This window comes from Protopterus annectens, chromosome 16.part0 (assembly GCF_019279795.1).
Source record: "Protopterus annectens isolate FY-2018-M chromosome 16.part0, PAN1.0, whole genome shotgun sequence".
NCBI lineage: Eukaryota > Metazoa > Chordata > Ceratodontiformes > Protopteridae > Protopterus > Protopterus annectens.
The window spans coordinates 561241031-561268118 of NC_056750.1; the positions used below are offsets into that span (position 1 = coordinate 561241031).

The 27088-nt window shown below is 41.7% G+C and overlaps 1 protein-coding gene across 1 annotated transcript in view; it reads left to right on the forward strand.

Annotated features, from left to right (window-relative positions):
• ASS1 (argininosuccinate synthase 1) overlaps positions 1-27088 on the forward strand; it is a 681159-nt gene that overhangs the window by 21049 nt on the left and 633022 nt on the right. The window contains exon 2 of the mRNA XM_044057968.1: positions 10847-10928. Within this exon, the coding sequence (XP_043913903.1) occupies positions 10871-10928 (58 nt within the window). The 5' untranslated portion in view covers positions 10847-10870. The remainder of the gene's footprint in view (positions 1-10846; positions 10929-27088) is intronic.

The following is a 27088-nucleotide window of genomic DNA, read 5'->3' on the forward strand; positions in this document are numbered from 1 at the left end:
ACTGATTTTGAAGCTGTATATCGCAGCGTGTTCCTACTTTCTTTTGCGCTAGTAGTGCATTGGAACAGATAAAACTCCATGTATTACAAAGAGCTGTGGGCAGGTCTCTCTTGTCATAACCAGTAATGCCAGGATGCAACTGCCAGGCTTTACATTATTGTGCTGTCAAGGTCAGTATCCAGACTTTCATGTCTCAAAGACACCACAACTTGATTATGATTGCAGACTTGTTCATATTCTTTTGCATTATAAGTTCTTGAAATTGTTACCCATATTTGTTCTTGAAGTGAATTTTTTGACATCCATTTCTGAAACAATCAACTCATTTAAGCCTAAAGCATCTTTTTGTATTCATCCAGTTAACACTCATAGCTCCTGATGGCGTACAGATCTTATTTGGGTCTGGTTTTCTTAACTAAGTGACTTGCCAGCTAATTATAGGCAGTATTAGAAAGAGCAACAAATAATTATCAAAATGACACTAAGATTATTATGTAGGATGTCACACAGTAGAGACATTGACTTTTTGCCACTTACTATTTATATTTTCATAATTATATTCATATTTTCATAACTGAGAGACCTACATGCTGTTTTGGGACATGGTGTTAAATGATATGATGGGAGAAAGGAAAATGCATTGTCAATTGGCATTTTTATCAAAATATACTGGAGATACTGCAAGGTTTTTCTCAGTAATTATGACAAAAAGCAGTATTATCATAGTTACTTAATTACAGAGCACTGCATGGCATCAAGTGAAACCTTAGATATTGTCGAAGAAAACTGTCACTGATATTTGAACTGTAAGTTGCATACATTGAGAGATATTCAGTGTTATTTATATTGTTAATTATATATTAAACATATGTTGCCATATTTCAGTAAATATCTCTGTCAACATGCATTCAGAGAGCACTTTCTTGCTGTTGTCTCAAAGCTTGTCTCCGGTTAACAAGTGTTCTAACAATATGTCTAGGTTGTATAACTTGCAGGGTAAGACACTGCTTAAGAAAGTTTAGCAAAAAAATGTAAGTCTGGGTTTGTGTGCATTATGTATTATAGAATATATGGAAAGGCCATAAATGCACTGTTATTGATGTAAAGGGTACTTCTTACTGATAATGTTATTATTTGAAGAGTTTTAGTTACTTTTATTCTTCACAAAATACTTATCATATGGTTTTAAGTTCAGGTTTCTCATTCCAAGCAATTCCCTTTGTCAAATCCAAGTTATTCTTCAGTTACTGGTTATTTTGACCTTGCATGACAGAAAAAGTTCAATAGCATCCTTAAAATTTTCAATTTAGGTCTTTTTTTTTTTTGTTTTTTTGCACACTGCACAACTCGTATTTAATGTCCCTTACATTAAGCAGAGTAGAATTTTAATTGTGCCATCAGCGTTAATAATATCCCCGTGTTTTGGTGTTTAACTTCTCTTTACAGGCCCATTGGAAGTGCTCACCCTTTCCTCATGCTCATTGTTCTTGCCTTCAGATATCAGTGTTACACATGCATACCTGGGCAGTGCATGCCTTCAGATATCAGTGTTACACGTTCATACCTGGACAGTGCATGCCTTCAGATATCAGTGTTACACATGCATACCTGGACAGTGCATGCCTTCAGATATCAGTGTTACACATTCATACCTGGACAGTGCATGCCTTCAGATATCAGTGTTACACGTTCATACCTGGACAGTGCATGCCTTCAGATATCAGTGTTACACATGCATACCTGGGCAGTGCATGCCTTCAGATATCAGTGTTACACATGCATACCTGGGCAGTGCATGCCTTCAGATATCAGTGTTACACATGCATACCTGGGCAGTGCATGCCTTCAGATGTCAGTGTTACACATTCATACCTGGGCAGTGCATGCCTTCAGATATCAGTGTTACACATGCATACCTGGACAGTGCATGCCTTCAGATATCAGTGTTACACATTCATACCTGGACAGTGCATGCCTTCAGATATCAGTGTTACACATGCATACCTGGACAGTGCATGCCTTCAGATATCAGTGTTACACATGCATACCTGGGCAGTGCATGCCTTCAGATATCAGTGTTACACATGCATACCTGGACAGTGCATGCCTTCAGATATCAGTGTTACACATGCATACCTGGGCAGTGCATGCCTTCAGATATCAGTGTTACACATGCATACCTGGACAGTGCATGCCTTCAGATATCAGTGTTACACATTCATACCTGGACAGTGCATGCCTTCAGATATCAGTGTTACACATGCATACCTGGACAGTGCATGCCTTCAGATATCAGTGTTACACATGCATACCTGGGCAGTGCATGCCTTCAGATATCAGTGTTACACATGCATACCTGGACAGTGCATGCCTTCAGATATCAGTGTTACACATGCATACCTGGGCAGTGCATGCCTTCAGATATCAGTGTTACACATGCATACCTGGGCAGTGCATGCCTTCAGATATCAGTGTTACACATGCATACCTGGACAGTGCATGCCTTCAGATATCAGTGTTACACATGCATACCTGGACAGTGCATGCCTTCAGATATCAGTGTTACACATTCATACCTGGACAGTGCATGCCTTCAGATATCAGTGTTACACATGCATACCTGGGCAGTGCATGCCTTCAGATATCAGTGTTACACATTCATACCTGGACAGTGCATGCCTTCAGATATCAGTGTTACACATTCATACCTGGACAGTGCATGCCTTCAGATATCAGTGTTACACATGCATACCTGGGCAGTGCATGCCTTCAGATATCAGTGTTACACATGCATACCTGGGCAGTGCATGCCTTCAGATATCAGTGTTACACATTCATACCTGGGCAGTGCATGCCTTCAGATATCAGTGTTACACGTTCATACCTGGACAGTGCATGCCTTCAGATATCAGTGTTACACATTCATACCTGGGCAGTGCATGCCTTCAGATATCAGTGTTACATATTCATACCTGGACAGTGCATGCCTTCATATATCAGTGTTACACATTCATACCTGGGCAGTGCATGCCTTCAGATATCAGTGTTACACGTTCATACCTGGACAGTGCATGCCTTCAGATATCAGTGTTACACATGCATACCTGGACAGTGCATGCCTTCAGATATCAGTGTTACACATGCATACCTGGGCAGTGCATGCCTTCAGATATCAGTGTTACACATTCATACCTGGACAGTGCATGCCTTCAGATATCAGTGTTACACATTCATACCTGGACAGTGCATGCCTTCAGATATCAGTGTTACACATGCATACCTGGACAGTACATGCCTTCCGATATCAGTGTTACACATTCATACCTGGACAGTGCATGCCTTCAGATATCAGTGTTACACATGCATACCTGGGCAGTGCATGCCTTCAGATATCAGTGTTACACATGCATACCTGGGCAGTGCATGCCTTCAGATATCAGTGTTACACATTCATACCTGGACAGTGCATGCCTTCAGATATCAGTGTTACACATGCATACCTGGGCAGTGCATGCCTTCAGATATCAGTGTTACACATGCATACCTGGGCAGTGCATGCCTTCAGATATCAGTGTTACACGTTCATACCTGGACAGTGCATGCCTTCAGATATCAGTGTTACACATTCATACCTGGACAGTGCATGCCTTCAGATATCAGTGTTACACATGCATACCTGGGCAGTGCATGCCTTCAGATATCAGTGTTACACATGCATACCTGGGCAGTGCATGCCTTCAGATATCAGTGTTACACGTTCATACCTGGACAGTGCATGCCTTCAGATATCAGTGTTACACGTTCATACCTGGACAGTGCATGCCTTCAGATATCAGTGTTACACGTTCATACCTGGGCAGTGCATGCCTTCAGATATCAGTGTTACACGTTCATACCTGGGCAGTGCATGCCTTCAGATATCAGTGTTACACATGCATACCTGGGCAGTGCATGCCTTCAGATATCAGTGTTACACATTCATACCTGGGCAGTGCATGCCTTCAGATATCAGTGTTACACATTCATACCTGGACAGTGCTTGTCTTCAGATGTCAGTGTTACACGTTCATACCTGGACAGTGCATGCCTTCAAAAAAAAAAAAAAAAAAAATCTCTTGTTTTTCCACCTTACTGAACTAGAGTAGTCCAGTTTCAGAGTTGCTGATCCCTGGGCTTTGTTTTTAGTTCCTGTTACTGATCCATTGCCTTATTAGGAAGGAGGGAAGTTTCTTTGCTTACCAGTGGGAGTGGGAAGCACTGAGCAGCCTTTTTGTCCGAATTGGTGAAGTTTCAGCCAGAAACTAGTAGTCTATTGGTCGTTTTGGGCCAATTCCTAGCTCCTTTCAGCCCCCTGCTATAAAACACGCTAAACACGCGTTTTCCAGCTTGTACCAACTCTGCACAGATCCTCGTGGTGGCCTGCAGAGTGATCCAAGCAGCAGAGAGCTAAAAGAGTGACTTTCTACCAGATATAAGTATTTTTGTGGCTTTCCCACTGTTATTAAGCTAGCGACTGCATTTCGCCTGTTTTACTGCTACTTTAAGTGATTTCTGCATTTTACACTGTTTATTGCACTTTAAGTTACTAATTGTTGCAAATTGTTTCTGTAGGCTACACACTAAAGTGTGCTAGCCGATTTACAGCATTTATAGCATTTACTGTCTGTTTTTTTCCTTATCTCTGTAATAAAACAAAAAATCTCTTGTTTTCCCACTTTACTGAACTAGAGTAGTCCAGTTTCAGAGTTGCTGATCCCTGGGCTTTGTTTTTAGTTCCTGTTACTGATCCATTGCCTTATTAGGAAGGAGGGAAGTTTCTTTGCTTACCAGTGGGAGTGGGAAGCACTGACCGGCCTTTTTGTCCGATTTGGTGAAGTTTCAGCCAGAAACTAGTAGTCCATTGGTCGTTTTGGGCCAATTCCTAGCTCCCTTCAGCCCCTGCTATAAAACACGCTAAACTGTACTGCTGATCTAACCAGCATATCCTATAACTGAAAAGTTCATCTCTACTTGATTCCCAAGTAGACTATTCTCTATCTGTAAAGCCTAGCACTTACTCCTACAGTACTTGCACCTTGATAAAGCACTCTTATTATAGATAGTACCCCACCAGCCTAAAACCCACTTCCCGCGGAGTCCTTTGAAAGTTCTTTATCTACTACTTCTAGTATGTCGAGGTTCAGTTGCTAGTGTCCTCTCCAGCTCAACTGGTGAACCTGGGAATATTGAGGCAATGTTACAATTGCCTCATGTACACAGACAATCCTCTCCTTCTCCCACAAAACACAAATACATGCGAGAGATGCAACTATACGGCCAAACTGGAGGCTGAGCTCTCTCAACATAGGACTGGCAAGACCAGACAGGAGGAGAAGGCAACCACACACAATACATACCCAGTCACACATGGTACCATCACAACTTCAAATCATACACATACTCACACAAAGACATACTCGAGGCTCTGATCAAAAATTTACCAAAACAGCAGAGGCCACCAAAGCAGACACCCAAACAACTACCACCTCACGACCCAACACATGCAACACATAGACCACACAGTCAGAGTGTCAAACAGTCACAGCCCTTAAGGCCAAACAAAATGCCAGACACACTTGTCATTGGTGATTCCATAGTCAGACACACTGACGTCCCGCTCACCAGACTGAGTAAGGAGAAGGTCACAGTAAGCTGCCTGTCGGGCGGTAGAATCCGCCACATAACGCAAGCACTCAGGTCTCTCAACAGCAGGTACAAGTACGACTCAGTCATTGTCCACGCTGGTGTCAACGACCTGAGACGTACCTCCTTGGACTACATGAAAAGGGACGGCGAGGAGCTCTCTGATTATGTAGCCCAGGCAGGTATGACCCTGACCTTGAGCAGTATCCTACCTTCACCTAGAATGATGCCACAATACAGTGATAAGATGATCAGCTTTAATAATTGGCTTAAATTCTGGTGTCATTCAAAGGGGATCCAATGTCTGTCTGCCTGGGATGACATGCTGGACAAGCCACGCTGCTTCAAGGGACGGCTTGCACCTGTCACCCTGGGCTTCCGGATATTGGCAAAGGCTCTTGCCACCCCCATAGTGCCTTTTTAGGCAAGGTTCAAATTCTAAACCTACCACCCTAGAACACCAAAAAGGAAAAAACTAAGGGTAATGCTGCTCAATGCCAGAAGTCTCAATCTCAAGATGCACGCACTCGAGGCCCTTCTCAATATGGAGAACATCGATGTCTGTGCTGTGACAGAAACCTGGTTCAAGGCTCCTGAGAGCACCCCAGCACTAACAGGTTTCACCTCATATCATGTTCCGCCCCAAAATCCAGACAACACCAAGAAAGGAGGGGGGGGTGTCCATATTCATAAAGGACACCCACACCTCAAGGTTGGTGGCAACGCACGATGCATCGGAGACCATCCAGGTGCAATTAACCATAGGCAAGACTGCTCTGCAATTTGTAGCATGTTACAGGCCACCCTCTCAAACTCAGGAACCTCACATGGCCTTCCTGAAAACATTGGAGGGGATAAATGTATCTCCAAACACCATCATACTAGGTGACTTCAACTACCCTAATATAGACTGGGAACACTACTCAAGCCCGAACACTCTAACCCAAAGATTCCTGGAGTTCATAAACTCAAATGCCATGGAACAACTAGTCACCATCCCCACAAGAGGTGAAAACATACTTGATCTCATCATCACGAACATGGGATCAAAATGTTCAACACCCCTCACTGGTGAGATCAGATCATAAACTAATCTCGCTGGAGGTCCTCATCCCGCCCCACCTGAAACAAAAAAGACCACAGTGAAAAACTTCTCAAAAGCCGATTTCACACTTCTAAAAACTAGTGTGGTCTCCTTTAAGGCCCCTGAGCCAGTGGTAAACATTACTCAAACCGCTGAATCACTTACAAATGCCTTCTACCAGCATCTACAGGACTGCATGGATCAGGCAATCCCAAACAAAACTAAGACTCTCTTTACCAAAGGCAAGTGTCCAGTCTGGTGGACCCCAGCCATAAACAAGCTCTACAACAAAAGGAGGAAGCTACTACAAGATAGAGCAAAATCCTTGAAAGGTAAGACACCTTTGATCATTATAAGTAAAAACTAAGAGCTCTCATAAAATCATCAAAGGCAAATTTTGAGAGAAAAATCGCCAAGGACTCTAAAGACAATCATAAGGCCTTCTTTAGCTATGTTAGAAACCTAGGAGGAAACTCCCAGATATGCTCAGAATTAGTTCAAAATGATGTGAAAATTACTGAACCTACACACATTGCTAACATACTGGCTGACAGGTTCAGTGCAAACTTCTCCCCCAAAAGGAGAGATATCTATTCCAGAGGATTGTAGCCCCCAAACATCTCCAACGCCCAGGTGAGAACTGCCCTCACTAAGGCAAAAACACAGCATCCATGGGACCGGATGGTGTCCCCGGCTGTGTGCTTCATGAACTCAACGAGGAATTAAACCCACAGTTAGGACAGCTGTTTAATCTTAGCCTCACCTCAGGATACGCACCCAAGGAGTGGCGCACGGCGACTGTGGTCCCACTTCATAAGGGCGGTGCCTCCACAGACCCTGGAAATTACCGCCCATTAGCTTGACAAGCCTTATCTGCAAAGCCATGGAGAGGATCATAATGGAACTCATAAATAAAGACATAGGGAACTTGCAGACTTTGGATCCAACCCAGTTTGGCTTTGTCAAAGGCAGATCCTGCCTCTTAAACTTGGTTGACTTTTTCGAGACAGTCACCAAGGCCATTGATGAGGGAAAGGCAGTCCATACAGCCTACCTCGACCTGGCAAAGGCCTTCGACACAATACCCCACTCAGGTATCATCGAAAAACTCATCAGCTTGAATGTAAACCCATACATCACAAGATGGGTTGCAAACTGGCTAAGCGACAGAACCCACAGGGTCAGAGTTGCTGGAGCCATGTCAGACTCAAATGACTGGAAACTGGGCCATAGTCGAAAACACATCTGACACAGATATCCTCCAGAAGGGACTCACAGAAATGGATAACTGGTGCCAGAGCCATGGCCTGAAGTTAAACGCCAAAAAATGCATAGTCATACTCTTCGGGAAAAACAAGGTTACCCCTAGCTACCATATAGGTGACAATCCACTGAGCACAGAAAAAGTCATCAGGGATCTGGGGACCCAAGTTGACAGTAGTCTTCGCTTGACACTCATGTTGCTAAAGTAGTTAGGAAAACCTTCTATATCGCCCACCTGATCATGAAGGCATTCACATCTAGATCAAGGGAGGTCATCGTCCCCCTGTACTCATCACTCATTAGACCTATGATTGAGTACAATGCCCGTTCGAATGTATCTGACCAGACACCTGATGCAGCTTGAAAGGCCCCAAAAGTTCCTCACCAAAAGGATAAAGGGTCTCAAAAATATGTCTTATGCTGCCCGACTGAAAGAACTCCAGCTTTATTCAGTCTCATACCGCTTGCTCAGAGGTGACCTGTGCCTGACATATAAGGCCATGTCAAACCCAGATTTGATGAATATGCTTCACTTCAAAAATCTAGATCCCTCAGAACCACAAGGGCGGAGACTTAAACCTTGACACGGTTATAAATAGAGAACGTGCTGGAGGGACAGATTCATCACCCAGAGACTCCCTATGCTGTGGAACAAAATCCCGGTACATGTGAGGCAGAGCACCTCGCTGGCCTTGTTCAAGAGGAATCTTGACCAATGGATGGGAGATCGCAGATATACCCCAGGGATTACTTCAGTGTCACTGCTTGACAGAGGCACAGAAAAATGATAGGCATAGTTTTTATTCAAACTAAAGGGGTGGCGAAAGCCACATAACTATGGGCTAGGCTTATAAATGCCCTTGGGCAGATAGCCTAGTATGAACCTATGAACCTATGAATCAGTGTTACACATGCATACCTGGACAGTACATGCCTTCCGATATCAGTGTTACACGTTCATACCTGGACAGTGCATGCCTTCAGATATCAGTGTTACACGTTCATACCTGGACAGTGCATGCCTTCAGATATCAGTGTTACACATTCATACCTGGACAGTGCATGCTTTCAGATATCAGTGTTACACATTCATACCTGGACAGTGCATGCTTTCAGATATCAGTGTTACACATTCATACCTGGACAGTGCATGCCTTCCGATATCAGTGCTACCCATGCATACCTGGGCAGTGCAACAATTCACTGTTGTACTCAAAATATGACATAATGCACATGTAAACTGTTTCTGTTCAAGGTTTTACACAGCATTGCTGTTCATTTCCATATTGCTCCTGTGCAGCCAGTTTTCATGTCCATGTCAAGAGAAAGGGTTCATTTCGCCTGCTGTTAGGTTTAGTTTGCATTGTGTTTTCTCTGTCCCTTATGAATTGGCGGATGGCTGTCTTCCAACATTGCTTGCACACATGAACTGATCTCAGTTTTAGTTTGTTGTGTCTGACAAAGTTACAAAAGCACAATGTATCATAAATAAGGCAGGCCAGGCAGGACTAGTTTTATGTTTCTTTCTGATTCATAAACAGGACAGGAAAAGGCACACCCTTCCTGCTGCAATTAAACATACAGCATAAGTACATGTACGGTAGTATATAGATACTGCAGAAATCATCTCCCAGTGCAAAAAATAACATTTTTGTAATTTTATTTCAGTATACATCATAGTAAAACAAATATTTTGATAATTTAAACCATAGTTGTTGAAAACATCAGTTGTTAGCATATGTTTAACAGTGAAGTTTCCAACACTGTTGATTCCAGATTCAGCAATATAGCTGTTCCTTTCTGGAGTCTTAAGCACATAGCATGAATTCTTCATAGTTCCTAATTTTGTTAATACCACAACTTCAAAAATAAGTGTCTGCTACCAGCAAAAGTAAAGGTCATCATTGCTAAATACTTATGTGTAATGATAAATGCATACGCAGGTCTGCTTGTAGTACATTTCTACCTTTCTCCACAACCTTCTTTTACTGTTACACTATTCATGATGATTTTCATTGTTATATGGTGTATATTGTCATTATTGCTAGTATTATTATTAGGAAGCATATTTATTATTGTGGTAAGATAATATGATCACATCCCGGTAGGTACAGTAATCATTGTATATGTGGTTGCTTCTTCAGCTCAGTAGGCCCACTGGTACATCTTTTTTTCAGTGAGGACCTCTGATGATGATTAGTCTGTAACGTGTAATTATTGATGAGAAAATGGAGACGTTGCCGCGCTATTCCTCAGACAGAATGTTTTTTGTGGTACAGAGGGAACATCTCAGAATGTAACTCAGATGACCTGGGTTCAACTGCTGACGTGGGTGGTGGGGGAGCGGATGGAGGTAGGAATGAATGGGTAATAGCAAGTCCTCTGTCCTGTGGTAATGGTGGCAGATTAGTTCACTGCAGTGCTGAGACGTAGGGAAAGCAGGCAGCTCCAGCAGGAAAGGAATGTACCAAAGGGAAGCACATAGCAAGCACCACGTTTGAGTTCCATGGCCATTTTAGGATCATGCGGAGCACTGGACTTGTCTGTATGCTGGGACTGTGGGAGGACCACTCACCAAGACTAGTACAGCATAATGGGGACTTAACAAAAGTTGAACATTTTTGATGTTTGCTTGGATAATGGTTCTCCTAACTTGTGAATGCAACAGGCTGATGGTTCACAGGGAAAGGGAGAAAATCATTCAGAAAAAAATCTTTCATTGAATACTACCATGTGTACTGCTAGTGTATATGATTTGTTCAGTGCTAAAATGCTGTTTTTCCAAATGTTAATTTTTTTTATGCATTTTCTTCCTAGACAGTGGTGCTTAACTGAAAGAATATGGCATCAGAGGCCAAACATCAAACTTCATCAAAACACTGTGGGTCTACCGAACATGGTGAGTACTTAAACAAGGGGATCACGTGTGTGTCTTTTTGTCTAAAGCATGTGCCATTTTTAGCACATAGTAGGAAAGGTATTGTTGAGGTTAACCAAAAAGTCCACAGTTAAAGCTATACATTTGCACTCTAATAACTTGCTTACTTCTTCACAAACTTGTGTGCAAATTGGTTGCTAAAGAATAACTAGAGAAGTACATTTGAGGAAAATCAGGAGAAATGGGACTAATGACTTAACATTGGGAGGATCCTTTGCCCCACTGGACCTCCACAATAATCCGCCCATCCAGCGCTATACCCTTTACAGCTATTGACTAAGACTGAAAAGTGTGTATATTGAAAACAATGTTAATAGTGAACAGTTCCAACATTTACATAATGACTGCCTTTACAGTTTGACATTGAGATGAAAAAAAAATCAAGTGGCCTGAAAGAACACTTTTTTTTTTACGTAGGATGAGTCATTTTGCCACCATTCAAAACCCTAGTAGGGGGTAGTCTACTGTCTGTATTACCTTTATGCATATAGCAAACCATAATATTGTTGCATCTTGGATCAAAAAGTTATTCCGCTTCTGACCATTTCTACAATTCTTGTTTGTACCACATAGGTAGGTACTAGGCTATCGGTACAAGCGCCTAAATAAGCCTAGCCAACAAGGTTCCCTGGCTTACACCACCCAAAAAAGTTATTTTCCTGTGCCCCTGTCGAGCAGAGCCACAGAAGTGATCCCCAGGGTGTATTTCCTATTTCCCATCCACTCATCAACATTTTTCTTGAAGAGTGCTAATGAGCAACTTTGCTTGACATAGATGGGTAGCTTGTTCCAGAGTATGGGAAGTCTTTGGGACAGGAATCTATCCCTCCAGCATGACCTTTTTATTGTGTTGACAAGGTTTAGGCTTCTAGAGCGTGTAGCTTGGAGGGATTGGGACTTCTTTAGGTGTAGCATGTCCAAAAGCTCTGGGTTTGATATAGCTTTATATGTTAGGCAGAGATCACCTTGGAGTACGCGATTTGCTATGGAGTAAAGCTGGAGTTTTTTGAGATGATCAGTGTAGGGCATCTCTTTGAGGCCAGTAATCCTCTTTGTGAGGTACTTCTGTGGCCTTTCCAGCTGCTGCAGGTGTCTTGTGAGGTACATTTCAAAAGGGGCGTTAAACTCTATAATGGCTCTAATTAGTGTCGAGTAGAGGGGAACAATGACCTCTTTTTTTCCTGGATGAGAACCCTTTTGTGATGAGGTGTGCTATGTAGATGGATTTCCTGACTACTACTGTCCACCTGGGTCCCAAGGTCTATTATCACCCATTCGACATTAAGTAGACTGCCGCCTATGTGGTAGTTCATGGGTACAGAGTTTTTACCAAAGGGGATGACACTGCACTTTTTGGCGTTGAGCTTGAGGCCATGGCTCTGACACCAGGCATCTCTCAGTGAGGACTTTCTGTAGGATGTCCACATCATTTGGGGACTCGACTATGGCTCCTAGTTTGCTGTCATCTGTGAACTTTGTTAGCCAGAGGCCTTCTATGTTAGCCTGTACTTCAGAGAAGTAGAGAGGACACAGGACTGAAACTCCACTTGTCACTAGTTTGAAGTCAGATTTGGAGTCTGCAACTTTTACAGTGTGGGTTCTGTCAGTGAGCCAGTTGGTAAACCATCTTGTGACGTAGGGATTTACACCTTGTTTACATGATTTCTTCCTGTGGGTTATCAAATGAGACCTGCACTGACATGCTTGAAACACACCAAGGTGTTCAGTGTTTTTGTTCTATTTATTCTATTCGATTTTCTTTTTCCTTGTAAATGAAACAATGCAACTACTGCTAGATTATTTAATCTTGTAAAGAAAGAATTACATTGTGTGGAATATTCTTATCTTTACTTTACTTTTTCATTCTACATACTTTTCACTGAAAATTACTCAGTAAGACTGTGGCAAACTTGAAATAAGCCCATCCAGATAAACAGATAAATTAATTTCTGCGTGCTGATAATGTCTTTCATTCAGAACTGATTGCCTCGAATACCAAATGCATACTTTTCACATTCAAGAAACTGCATATTTTAGCACATTTCTATTCTTCACATCTTATGCCTTCCATATCCTATAATAATTCTATGGTAGATTACAAGGTCTACTACTGTCTGCTCTTTCAGTCCTCCTCCTAAGTCATAATGCTCACCCCCTCTCAGTGATATTGGATGACTGTCCGTCCCTTCTGTCTGCTGTATTCCTTCCAAACTGCATCCCATTTCTGCTTTCATTTATTACAATCGCTCCCTCCGTCTGCTTTTTCCATTGTCCAACAGTCTCTTCCTGTACTGTGCAAATATCCCCGACTTTTAATCCTTATTAGTTTCTCTTTTCAACTAACCTGCCATTAACAACACATCTGTCCTGTCTTCTCTCATGTCCTCTGCCCCTCATGTACTCCACTCCAAATAAGCATAATATCCATTCAGTCCATAATCTCTTTGGAATGATACTGGGAGAGCTAAAATATTTGTTCTGACTTCTGTCTGTAAAAGTAATGCGTCCCTAACTTCCTCAGACTTGGCTGCTAGAATAACAAGATCATTTTCTGAAGGACTCAGACTCTGAAACTCAGATGCATGTCATTATTTACTGACTTCAAGCCTCTGGGATTTGTCTGAAAACCATAGATTTTATGAGGAGCAGACCAAAATATGAAATAATAATTTGGATGTTTGCAAAATATGGACAGCTGAGAGGCATAAAAGGTGAGTGTAAATGTAATGGACTGCATTGCAGTGCATTTCTAACAGCACTGACAAAGTGCTTTACAGCTTTGAAAGCCAGCAAAACACTTTGCAATTTTTTTCCCTGTAACTAGTAGTACATGCAGCATATAAAGCTTCATGCACTACAAAGAATTATGATCAAGTCCCTCATCATAATCTTAAACTGTGTTCTCGACATGGATGCCAAGATTTCACCTGTTGAGCTTTGCTCTCGAAGTAGATCTCATGGCATCCATGTCTCAAACACATCATTAGCCCATGTTGCCGTGTCCTAGCTACGCTACTGATATATAACATATCTATATATCTCACACACACACACACACACACACACACACACACACACACACACACACACACACAGTTTACTCAGTCAGACACTTGTATGTGACAAAGTGAGCTGGTATGCATTTTGTGCAATTTCTAGGATTGTCGCTAAAGATAAGCTGCTTTCAAGTAAGATGGAGATTTTGCCTGCTAGTGTCCATGTGTTTTAGGGACAGAATAAGGAGTAGGTAAGGGGCTTGGTTTACAATTTGTGTGAGTGTGCATGTTCTATGTTTAAGGTAAGGGTTAGTTAGAGGGCTAGATCTAGTATATGTGCGAGTGTGTGTGCTTTATGTTTAGGGTTGGGATTAGGTAAGGGGATAGATTTAGTGTATGTGAAAGAGTGTGTGAGTTAGGATTAGTGCTGTGTGTTTGTGTGTGTTTGTGAGTGCACTCGCACATGTGTACATGTATACATGGTGAATGTCTGAGTTGTCTTGTCTAATGGTAGTGTTGCAGAAAAATTTTTTAAGGTAAGTTGCATAGTTAGCATTTTGGATAGGGACAGGCTTAGGGTTATATTGTAAAATGTAAACTTTAAAATCGCAAAATGCAGCACAGCATGCGATGGTCATACAGAACATATCCCTGGTAATCCAAAGTAAATTTTACGTGAATGAAATTTACTTTGGATTGTCAGAGTCATGTTCTGTTCGACCATCGCATGCCTGTGCTGCATTTTATGATTTTTAGGGTTATATTGTACCTGATTTGTACAAGGAATTAAAACCTAACCAGCATTGACTGAGGGGGTCGGTTTACCTAAAATCTATAAACAACTATCACCAGTGTTCAAAAAATGGCAAGCTTTCCTTATTAATGTTATACCTAGATGGATATGTTGTAGACTGAAATTAGATGGAATACTTTTTAGAAGACTTTTTTGAATGAGTTGTATGTAGATAAAAGGAGTGTTAGATAAACTGAATGGCATATGGACATGCATATCAGTCTAGCTATCTGCCTACATACATGCATATAAGTATATTACTATTTATCACCAATAAAATTACATGAAATAAAATATCACACCATTTCAACAGTGATGAATGCCATTGAAAACTGAAAAATCTAAGCCTAATGATTGCAAATGTATACAGTACATTTATGTTGGCAGTCATAACTCCACTTACCTTAAAAATATAAAGTAAAGTCAAAACAACTTCAAAAAACTACTTTAAAGTGACCACCTTACTGCCTAAGTGTGGGGGGCTTGCACTTGCCCCCTAAACATAAATATACTAACTCCATGGTTGCACAGCTGCAAAGAATGAAAAATCAAGAGAATTGCATTATAGTCTATCAGTTTGCCACCAGTGCTTTCTGCACTCAAAAAATTCAATGATTAAGTGATTCTTTGACAAAAATACCTGGCACCTGTATGTATAAAGAACTGTTAACTTTGGCATATATACTGTGCTACACAACTCTGTGACTTTTATGTAAGAGTACATTTGATCACTTTTTTGTGCATCCTTCCACTAATGTACACAGTCTCCATGCCCCCCCCCTAAAATGCTTGCATTTGCTCACATGGAGTTGTAATGTACCCCTTTGTCACAGCTTGTTTAATCAGACAGTGCAGTATTGGATGCATGGCAGTGAGTGATTTTTTTGTCATTTACTTACTTGGTAAACTGTGCTGTCACTTCACATTCATGGTGTACACATGAAAACTCTAAGAGCAGCTTTCCATTGCTGTCCTGGTACCACCACCACAATAATTTTGTGGACTGAGGAGGTGATAAAAATCGATATTACAGCAAACATTGTCACATTGTTTGCAGATGCAGTTTTCTGCAGTCTACATTTTTGCATCATAATTGCTATTCCAATATTTTGGAGAGGAAATGGGTAGATTGATGCATAGGTGTAGTGTGTTAATTTTGTCTGCATTACTTTTAGGGGATGTAGGATATAATTTGGTTAACAGTCCAACTTTCTAAAGCGCATCCCTTTGAAACCATGTAATGAAACTGGTGATTCCCAAGTTATTAGATTAGCATGAGGAACCTGTCTCCCACACTAACTCATAGGGGTCAACCTCCTTTTACCTGTTTCATATAGCTGACTCTGAGATCACTATACCTGAAAAATAATTGTAATTCCTTGAGTGCCTATTCTGTTAAGTAGTTTGGGTTGAGGTAGTTGATGCAGTGTAACTTTTTTTGTTGACTGATTACACTTTTGTCATTTCTATCCTGTAACACTTCAGACTTCCCATAGCTAATGCTTTCACTTCCCTGCATTCCTTGTTCCACAGTAAGTGAAGGTGCTTGTGCTACAGTTTATAATGGTTTACTAAAGTGAAAATGTTCTTCTTGCTGTGTATCCTTTTATATAGCAAAATAATCTTCTTTTATAAAGTGAAACAGTGATGAATGTCACTTACAACTCTTGGGTCAGAACTTTGATTCTGATCTGTGACCACTGTTTTTGTGGAACTGCATTCTTTCTGCTTTTATCTACATGGGTTACTTCTGGTTACTTCTGATATGGGTTGCCCTGTGACATTGATGCATCCTCTGCTGCATCTGTCCTACGTATCACCCACGGATCTGGGGCATATCATGACTCATGTGACCCTGATGTGAATTATGCATGGTCCCTTCTGAAGATCGTTACTCTAATAAGGAATAACAGTGTGGTGAGTAGGGTTATTCCATACTAAGTCTTTAGGCATTCTGAATGAATCCCCAAAGCAAAACACGTGCAACACATAACTCACAAAGCCAGTGTGCCGAACAGTCATAGCCCTTAAGGCTAAACAACACACCTGATACACTTGTAATAGGTGACTCTATCGTCAGGCACACTGACGTCCCGCTCACCAGGCTGAACAAGGAGAAGGTCACGGTGAGCTGCCTGTCGGGCGCTAGGATCCGCCACATAACACAAGCACTCAGGTCACTCCAAGGCAAGTACAAATATGACTCAGTCATTGTCCATGCTGGTGTGAATGACCTGAGACGTACCTCCCTGGACTACATGAAAAGAGACATAGAGGAGCTCTCTGAGCATGTAGCCCAGGCCGGTATGACCCTGACCTTGAGTAGCATCTTACCCTCACCAAGAATGATGCCACAATATGAAGACAAGATGATCAATTTCAACAATTGGCTTAAGTGTTGGTGTCATTCAAAGGGGATCCAATGCCTGTCAGCCTGGGATGACATGCTCGACAAGCCACGATGCTTCGCTAGGGACGGCTTGCTCCTGTCACCCCTGGGCTTTTGGATATTGGCAAAGGCTCTTGCTACCCCATAGTGCCTTTTTTAGGCAAGGCTCAAAAGACAAACCCACCTCCATAGGTATCACAAGGGATAAGAAACTAAGAGTAATGCTACTCAACGCCAGAAGTCTAAACCTCAAGATGCACGCACTCGAAACTCTCCTTAGCATGGAGAACATTGATATCTGTGCAGTAACAGAAACCTGGTTTAAGGCTCCCGAGAGCACCCCAGCACTACCAGGTTATACCTCATACCATGCTTTTCAGCCCCAAAACTTGGACCGAACCACAAAAGGAGGGGGAGTATCAATATTCGTCAAAGATACCCACACCTCCAGGTTGGTGGCACAGCACGAAGCATCAGAGACTATCCATGTGCAACTAACTGTGGGTAAAACTGCCTTCCAGTTTATAGACTGCTACAGACCACCCTCCCAAATACAGGAACCCCACTTGGCCTTCCTGAGAATACTGGAAAATATGAAGGTCTCTCCAAACACCATTATATTGGGCGACTTCAACTACCCAAACATAGACTGGGAGCATTACTCTAGCTCCAACACCCTAGCCCAAAGGTTCCTAGAATTTATAAACTCAAATGCTATGGAACAACTTGTTACCACTCCCACAAGAGGGGAAAACATACTGGACCTGATCATCACCAACATGGGGACACTATGCTCCAGACCAGAAGTGTATCCCTCACTGGTAAGATCAGACCATAAACTAATCTCACTGGATATTCACATCCTGACCCCACCCCCTGCCCAGAAAACCACAGTGAAAAACTTCTCTAAAGCAAATTTCACACGCCTCAAAACCAAGGCGAAATCCTTCAAAGCCCCCGGGCCAGTGGAAAATACGGCCCAGACCGCAGAATCCTTTATAAACGCATTCTATGAACACCTTCAGGAATGCATGGATCATGCAATCCCAAATAAAACCAAGACCCAATCCTCCAAAGGCAGACATCCTGTCTGGTGGACCCCAGCCATAAACAAACTATACAATAGAAGGAGGAAGCTACTACATGATAGAGCAAAATCCCAAAAAGGGAAGGCATCTATGATCAGTATGAGCAAAAAACTATGGGCACTCATAAAATCGTCTAAGGCCAGCTTCGAGAGAAAAATTGCACAGGACACTAAGGATAATCAAAAGGCTTTCTTTAGTTATGTTAGGAACCTGGGTGGGAATTCCCAGATATGCTCAGAATTAGTCCAAAATGACAAAAAATACACCGAGCTCACAGACATTGCCAACATCCTAGCTGACAGGTTCAGTGCAAACTTCTCCCCCCTCTCCCCACCAAAAGGGCAAATATCTATCCCAACAGAGTGCTGCCCCCCTGACATCTCAGATGCTCAGGTAAGAGCCGCCCTCTCAAAAGCAAAAAACACAGCATCAATGGGACCAGATGGTGTCCCGGGCTGCGTCCTACATGAACTCCAAGAAGAGCTAAACCCAAACATAAAACTACTGTTCAGTCTTAGCCTTACTACAGGATATGTATCCAAAGAGTGGTGTACAGCAACAGTGGTCCCTCTCCACAAAGGTGGTGCCTCAACGGATCCTGGAAACTATCGCCCCATAAGCCTGACTAGCTTGGTCTGCAAAGCTATGGAAAGGATCATCATGGACCTCATAAATAAAGATATTGGGGACCTACAGACACTGGATTCTACCCAGTTTGGCTTTGTTAAGGGCAGATCCTGCCTCTTAAACCTGGTCGATTTCTTTGAAACAGTCACCAAGGCCATTGACGAGGGGAAGGTGGTCCACACAGCCTACCTGGACCTCGCAAAAGCCTTCGATACAATACCCCACTCGGGCATTATAGATAAGCTCACCAGCTTAAATATAAACCCCTATGTCACTAGATGGGTTGCAAACTGGCTCAAGGACAGAACCCACATGGTTAGAATTGCTGGAGCCATGTCAGACTCCAAACCAGTTACAAGTGGCGTCCCACAAGGCTCAGTCCTGGGACCTCTCTTGTTCGGTATATATTTCTCGGTACAGGCCAACACGGAAGGACTGTGGCTGACCAAGTTCGCAGATGACTGCAAACTGGGCGCCATAATCAACTCTCCAGCCGACACAAGCATCCTCCAAAAGGGCCTCATAGAAACAGACAACTGGTGCCAGAGCCATGGCCTCAAGCTAAACGCCAAAAGTGTATAGTCATCCCTTTGGCAAAACAAAGTGCCCACAAATTACCACATAGGTGGTAATCCATTAAGTACAGAAGAAGTAATTAGGGACCTGGGGACCCATGTTGATAGCAATCTCTCATTTGACAACCACGTGGTCAAAGTGGTTAGAAAAACATTTTATATAGCCCACCTAATCATGAAGGGATTCACATCTAGATCAGGGAGGTCATCGTGCCTCTTTACTCATCCCTCATCAGGCCCATAATTGAGTACAATGCCCCTTTTGGGATGTACCTTACCAGACACCTGCAGCAACTGGAAAGACCCCAAAAGTACCTCACCAAGAGGATCAAAGGGCTCAAACAGATGCCATATGCTGCCCAGTTAAAGAAACTCCAGCTCTACTCAGTGGCATACTGCCTGCTCAGAGGCGATCTGTGCCTGACGTATAAAGCCATGTCCAACTCAGAATTAATGGACATGCTGCACCTCAGAAAATCCAAATCCCATCGAGCTACGCGCTCGAGAGACTTGAACCTCAGCACTGAAATAAATAGGACATGATGGAGGGACAGATTCATAACCCAGAGGCTCCCTTCACTCTGGAATAAAATCCCAGTCCAGGTTAGGCAGAGTCCCACATTGACTCTCTTCAAGAGGAATCTTGATGAGTGGATGGGAGATTGTAGGTTTACCCCGGCTATCACTTCTGTGTCACTGTTAGACAGAGGCACAGTATACTAACCTCAAAAAAAGGCATAGCAAAATTAATTTAAAATGGGTGGCGAAAGCCAAACACACTCTGGCTAGGCTTGTGAATGCCCTGGGGCAGATAGCCTAGTATGAACCTATGAACCATTTACCACTGCAAATCTAAATCTTTACACTAACACTAGCACATTTATTTCCTGCACTGCATACTTCCACTTACAGTACAGCAAACAGGCTTTCCTTCTGTGCCGTTTCAATAAATTTCCTTGTTAATCAGGGTAATGCTTTGGGCCAGAAGTGTCTTATTCTACGCAAGAATGATTTGATTTCAAGACTGTAATTAATTGATTAACTTCTACTTTCACAGCTTCAAAGTAAAGGGTGTAAGAATTAATATTTCACCTGTGCTCTGTTTACCAAAAGTGTTTAGTTATTTGAAGCATTAGGTTGTACTAGTACTTTTCCTGCTTCTACAGGTTTCCGTTCTCATTTGTATGCCAACAGACTTGCCTGAGTAACTAAATGTCATCCTCACCAGGCAGAGCTGTGTATTTGCAATCATTATTTAATGCATTTTGAGTTTACTTTTCAAAGATTACTGTACACGCCAGCCTGTCATGGGTGTGGAAGGAATCCGTCATCTTTGAAACTAATCATTTGTCTGACAGGATGTATGCTGGGAGAAGCTAGAGTCAGACAGGTCCTTAACCTGAGCTGTCTGAAGGTATCAATCACAGATGCAGCCATCCTTTCATTACAGCGGCAGCAAGTTTAAGGCTGACAACTTTCAAGAGTACCAGAATAAACAAAATCTCATTTCATTTTCTTATTGCATTTAATTTGTTTTTAAATGCACTTATTTCATCTCAGAATTTAAAATTGATAGTGAAATGAGTTAACTAAAGCTAATTTAACTAATTTAACTAGATTTCATTCCCAGTGTGATCAGATCTTCTCCAGTGTTATCAGTCAAGAAATACAATTGCTTTGCAGTACATTGTAGCCTTCCCTGCAGAATAAGAATAACAATTATTGTTTGGGGGATTTAATATTTCTCTTGTTTTTGGTTCCTTATTTACAGCAGCTTATTCTCGTCTTGGCTTGGGAGTGCCTTCTGTGTGGAGTCTACATGTCCTTCCCGTGGTTGGGTAGCGGTCGAAAGACATGCATGCGTAAACGGGCGTGCCTTTGTTGAAGGTTGGGCGTCGAGCTTGCACCTCGGCGTTTCGTAAAAATCTACTGCCAATCATTAGCAGACCGGAGTTCTGCTGTGGCGACCCTTTACCGGGAAAAAGCCAAAAGACAAACAAACAAACATTTACAGCAGCTTAAAACAGACCAAACGTACGCAGTATGAGTTAGAGATTAACAACATAGTAAACTAATCTGCATTCAGTTGTTTCCTGATTAAACCAGATTTCAAATTCAAGTTAAAAGCTTTAGTTCATTCTGACAAATGAAGTTGGTTTCTTTAGGGTGTTAATCTCCCTGAGCTGTACTGGCTTTTGTTGTTTTCAAAAAAAAATTGCAAGCTGTTGCAAAATCTGTCCATTTTGCCATCTTAAATCCAATCTCATTTATTTGTTAGCTAGGTAAATGAAATGGTCTGCTGTTTACTCCTGTCAGCCCCAATACAGGAGAAATGTTGTGTGTGTGTGTGTGTGTGTGTGTGTGTGTGTGTGTGTGTGTGTGTGTATAATAACACACACTCGCACTCACTCTTTCTCTTTGTCTCTCTCTGACACACACACACACACACACACTATGTATCATGTCATTTAATGCACAATTCATGTAAACATAGCCTGCAGTATTTGAACTTACAGACTAGCATAAAGCCTTGTTAAACAACACTGACTGAGCGGTCTTCGTCCTCACACCCCATAATTACTTGTAAATCTATATAAAACTAATACCAGAATTGCAAAACAACAAGCTTTTGCTATTATTACTATTGTGTATGGGTGCACAAACTGTATTATTGGATTATATTAAGTCTATATTATAGCTTTTTTTTATTGGTTGTAGTTCCTCAAACTGAACTTTAAATGAATTGAGCATAACCCATATTTATATATATGCGTATGTATTTGAACATATGCATATGTATTTGAATATATTGAAATATACTGTGTGTGTGTGTGTGTGTGTGTGTGTGTGTGTGTGTATATATATATATATATATATATATATGTATGTGCGTATATATAAATCTATGTGGGAGTGGAACCTTTTGTCAACAAGCATGTTTGTTAATAAATGAGTTGGTTCAGATGGTCAAAAATCAGCTGGTTAAAATGTTCTGGCTTTGTCAGTATATGATTGTGGTACTGTGGAGATTGGGGTGTCGATCATTGCTGAATGGGGTAGTTATTTTTTCGACTAAAGGCTATTCTCTTACACGCACACATAAATCTCCTGCTTTCTCTCTCTACATAAATGTGTATAGAATGTGTACATATGTCTGTGTATATCTGTATGTCATACACTTGTATATATGTGCACACATGTCTGACAGAGTGAGACAGGGTGATACATTTATGGATATATTCGTGTAGAGTGGACAGTTAAGTCATCAAGTTTTTGTAAGGCAGAAGAAGATGAATACTTGGAAAAAGTCCATAGGTTTAACGTCCAGCTGTGTTCAATAAGCAGGGGTTATGAAATAACTTAAAATCTTGGAGGCAACCCAGAACATGTAAAGCCTCCAAAGCCATTGTGCCACTATTAGTTGTGGTCTTCTTTAGTGTAACAGTATTACTGATGTTCTTTCAGTGGTTACAGTAACACCTATGGGAGAGGACATTACCACAAGACACAACTCGGGTGTAATGGCTGGAAAAAGATAATTTATACTTGACAAAGCAATACCCGCAGTGGTGGTGCTGCGGTAGCATTGTCGCCTCACAGTAAGACGCTGACTGGTTCGATTCTCAGTTAGAGCGTCTTCTGCATGGAGACATGCGTGTATGGGCATACCTTCATTGAAGGTTGTGCGTCAGGGCTGATAACTCGGCATGTAAAAATCAACTACCAATCATTAGTGGACCGGAGTTCCGCTGTGGCGACCCCTAACCAGGAAAAGCCGAAAGACACAACACAACATACTTGACAAAGCAATGATTTGAGTAGGCTAATAGAAGTATGTAGGGGCAGAAATTTTGAAGTTTGTTTGGGAGAGTCTGTGATGTTGGGTTTTATGCACTTTTGGGAAAGAGCATAATTTTAAATCTTCTAACAATATTTTTTGATCACAATCATTCATAATCTGTTTGATTGCTGCAGTCAGCAGTACTGCTTACTCCAGAAACGGCATCTTGTCTTAGATTAAACTTTCTTAGGCATTCCTGTATAATGATTTGATGATAAAGTTTCTTATTTTGTTTCTGGTACACCATCCAAGGAGATGAATTTCTGAAACATGATTTCATCTGTACAGTGATAATAAGAAAACTTGGGAATGTAGCTTAACAGATTGTGTTGTTCGTTAGAATGTGTTTAATTGTATTTTTATTAAAATGATTCACTGACTGGATGAGACTTTTAGTTTAACCATTTGAAGTTGCTGCTGACCACTTTCATGGCTGTTAAATTGGTATCATGGGTCCAGTTCAGAAAACCTTCCAATTTAACTACAGGTGTTAAAAAGAGAATGGATGTCAAAGCAGATTGTATATTTATTACATTGTTTAATTTTCTGATTTTTTTCTTACCTCCTTGTCTGCCAGTAATTAAGCCTCCCCCAAGGGCGTAGAAACCATTTCTTCTCCCACAACTGGGTAGTTCACAGTAGAATGGTAGATGACCCAAGGGGTCATGGAGCTTTTGTGCCCTCATTGACAACTCATTGATGAAGATGTTTCTAGCAGGGCACCTGCCCCCGGTTCAAGTTTGGGTTTATCATAGTGCAGAATTACGTATGCACTCTACAACAAAACCAGAATCTGAACATTCAAATGAGTTTTCAGTATTTTGAAATTAGGTGAAATGAAAGTCAGTCAAACTGGTTTTAGGAGATGTAAAGTTGACCCATATATACAATATATATGTGTAAATGCAGGTATGTGTCTGTGTGTATAGCTAGGGGTATATATGTTGTGTGTGTGTGTGTGTGTGTGTGTGTGTGTGTGTGTGTGTGTGTGTGTGTGTGTGTCTATGTACATATATATGTTTACGCACCCACACTTACACACAAACATACACACACGCTTATCCATTCTTTGTCTGTATGCTTGTTTCTGAGAGTTTAAATGTGTGATGCTGTCGCTTTTCTATGCACCACATGACCTTCATGATGGCTGTTAACATATTTGAAGCATATCTGCTTAAGGTGAATATGTAGTTAATCAAGTATTTTGTATTTGTGTCCAAATGTAATTTTTTTGTTAGTAACATGGATTTTTTTAATAAACTTAAGGATTGTTGCAGCACAGTCTGTTTTTCTACGTAAGCTTAAACAGCACATTAAGGGTTTCACCATGTCAGTCATTTTCGTACCATATTCTTATAAATGCATGTTTTCAGTATACTGTTAATTTTGTTTGCGAGAATAAATGATTGCTTTAAGTAGTAGCTGCATATGTTTCACCTATTGTATGATGCACAACTTCCAGTGATTGTTGGAATAATTTCAATGTACATCATCTGTTGTTTTTTTTTAGGTCATTTCCTCATCTCCCTGCTGACCACTAAGCCTCCCAATATTGGACTTGAGCCCACTCATTCCATAGGGATGAGGAGTTCCCCTGTAATCCACTTTGGTGAGAGACATCCAGAATGGTATCACACAGGCAAACATTGGGGAGTGTGGTTTTCTCACTGGTATTAAGGGAGTGTGAGTTATTTTATATGCAATACCCTAACACCTCCCCTTGACTGGTGAAGTGGGCACCTACATCACCATAAGGAGCACCTGTGCCCCTCTATCAGGTAGTGCATGGTCCTTAAAAGTGGCCAGCAATAGCTTCCATCACCAGCTTGGGTGGCCACACTCATGTCTTTGTTGTACTGGCCCCCACCATGGCAACTCCATCTCTGCCCTCCATCATGGATCAGTTCAGGAGTGCGGACCGGGACCCATGTCTCCCCTCAGTCTGGGCATGCCCATATTCCTAACTGTGCAGTTAGGTCAAGCCTGTACCTTCTATCAGGATTACCTAGGTAGTAATCAGGCCTTTATCCCTCTACATCACCACCGAGCTATTCTACAGCATGTTTTGCTGTTTGCATACAAATTTTGAGTATGTATGGCTCAGTAAACACTGTGTCCTCCATTAATATTCCACCAAGTGTTGCCTGTAGTGATAGCATAGAGTGATGAGAGCCCGACTACAGCCCATGTGACCCAAGTTTAGTTAACATCTGAGGATCTTGATAGTACAGGCACAGAGGATGGGAGTGCTTATTCTGGGGGAAGGAGGCATGCCAGATAGTGATCTAGCTGAACTCTGGGAAAGGCCTGATTGAACAGTGAAAAGACCATCCAGCTGAGCATGTGGGAGGTCTAGGAGGTGGACCCCTTTGAAGGCCTGGGACAACTGCATCCTCAAGCCACACATTTTTGCCGATCCAGTCAGAGCAATGTCAGCACAGTGGGGGCAGTGTAAGGCTAGGGAAGACTGTTGACCAGCCACTGCTTACATAATGGCTGTATGCACCTTGTCCAGTGTCTCCTTAGGAGATCCCTTACTCCTCAGGTGTTACTAACAAGTGCATCATATGACTGACACCTTGAGAAGTCATGCGGCCACCTTGTACTAGGATCATGTTAGGGAAAGCTTGGCAGGAGCAACTGGGGGCGATCTGGAGATCTGGGGCGATCTGGAGATCTTGGGTTTGTGTGGGCACATCAAATAAAAGAACAGTTTTTAGGCTAAGTGGAATTGAAGGGGAGAGGGGAATAATAAAATTCCACAAGGTACTGTATATGATTTCACAGGTCTATATTAGAAGCACAAAAAGGCTTCTTATTGAATATGGAAACAGTGACACATATTCATTGAATCGCATTTAAGTGATTCGATGAATATGTCATAAAGCAAGGAGATAGTTGGCCAACTTTATGGAGTTGCCCTTTCCTTCCCTATAGTGCAATCTCAGAGTTGATATATTTAGTTAGGGGGGGGGGTCAAAGCCCCCCACCTGTTTATGGTGTTACATTATTTTTTTAGCGAACGGCTGCGTATGTTTTTTCCCTAGGGAAAAATTCAATTACGTGGCCGTTCGCTATTGTAAGGTTTCATTCATTATATGTAGATTTTTATGTAGTCGCACATATGAACTTTCAGTCTTATAATAGACCCTGATTTCACTGTGGTCTCCTACACATAAGGAAAGGAAAATAAACTGAATTCTCAACTCATTCTATCTCTAAATTTTGACTGAGGTGGCAAGCAGAAGTAACCCTTTTGACCCCCAAAGTAAATATATTTGAGTCATTGCATATCAGAGCAGATTATATTTACTTGTGTTTCTCTGAGAGAAAGATACAGGAAGGAGTATTTGATTCAGTGAATCACTCCTCACCTGATTTCCCAACTATTACACATCATGCTTTCACTTTCTCTGTAGTCTTGTTCTATGTTTGAGAGGGATTTCTTTATAATATAATAAATTCATTAGGCAGTGGATAATAGATTACATTGCGTGTGTACTTTGGCATTCTGTGTGTGTTATGTTTTAGCTCTCTTAATAATACAATGAATTCATTAGGCAATGGATAATGCATTGCACTGCGTGTGTACTTTGAAATTCTGTGTGTGTGTGTGTGTGTGTGTGTTATCTTTTAGCTCAGGGCACTGATTATTATGGGAAGTATGCATTAATTCTGGTAAACTCATATGCTTATAGGTTCATAGTTGTGTACTAGGCTAATGGCCTTGGAGCCTTTACAAGCCTAGCCCATAGGATTACTCTGGCATTGTGCCACCTGACCTTAGTTCCCAATGCCTCTGTCGAGTAGAG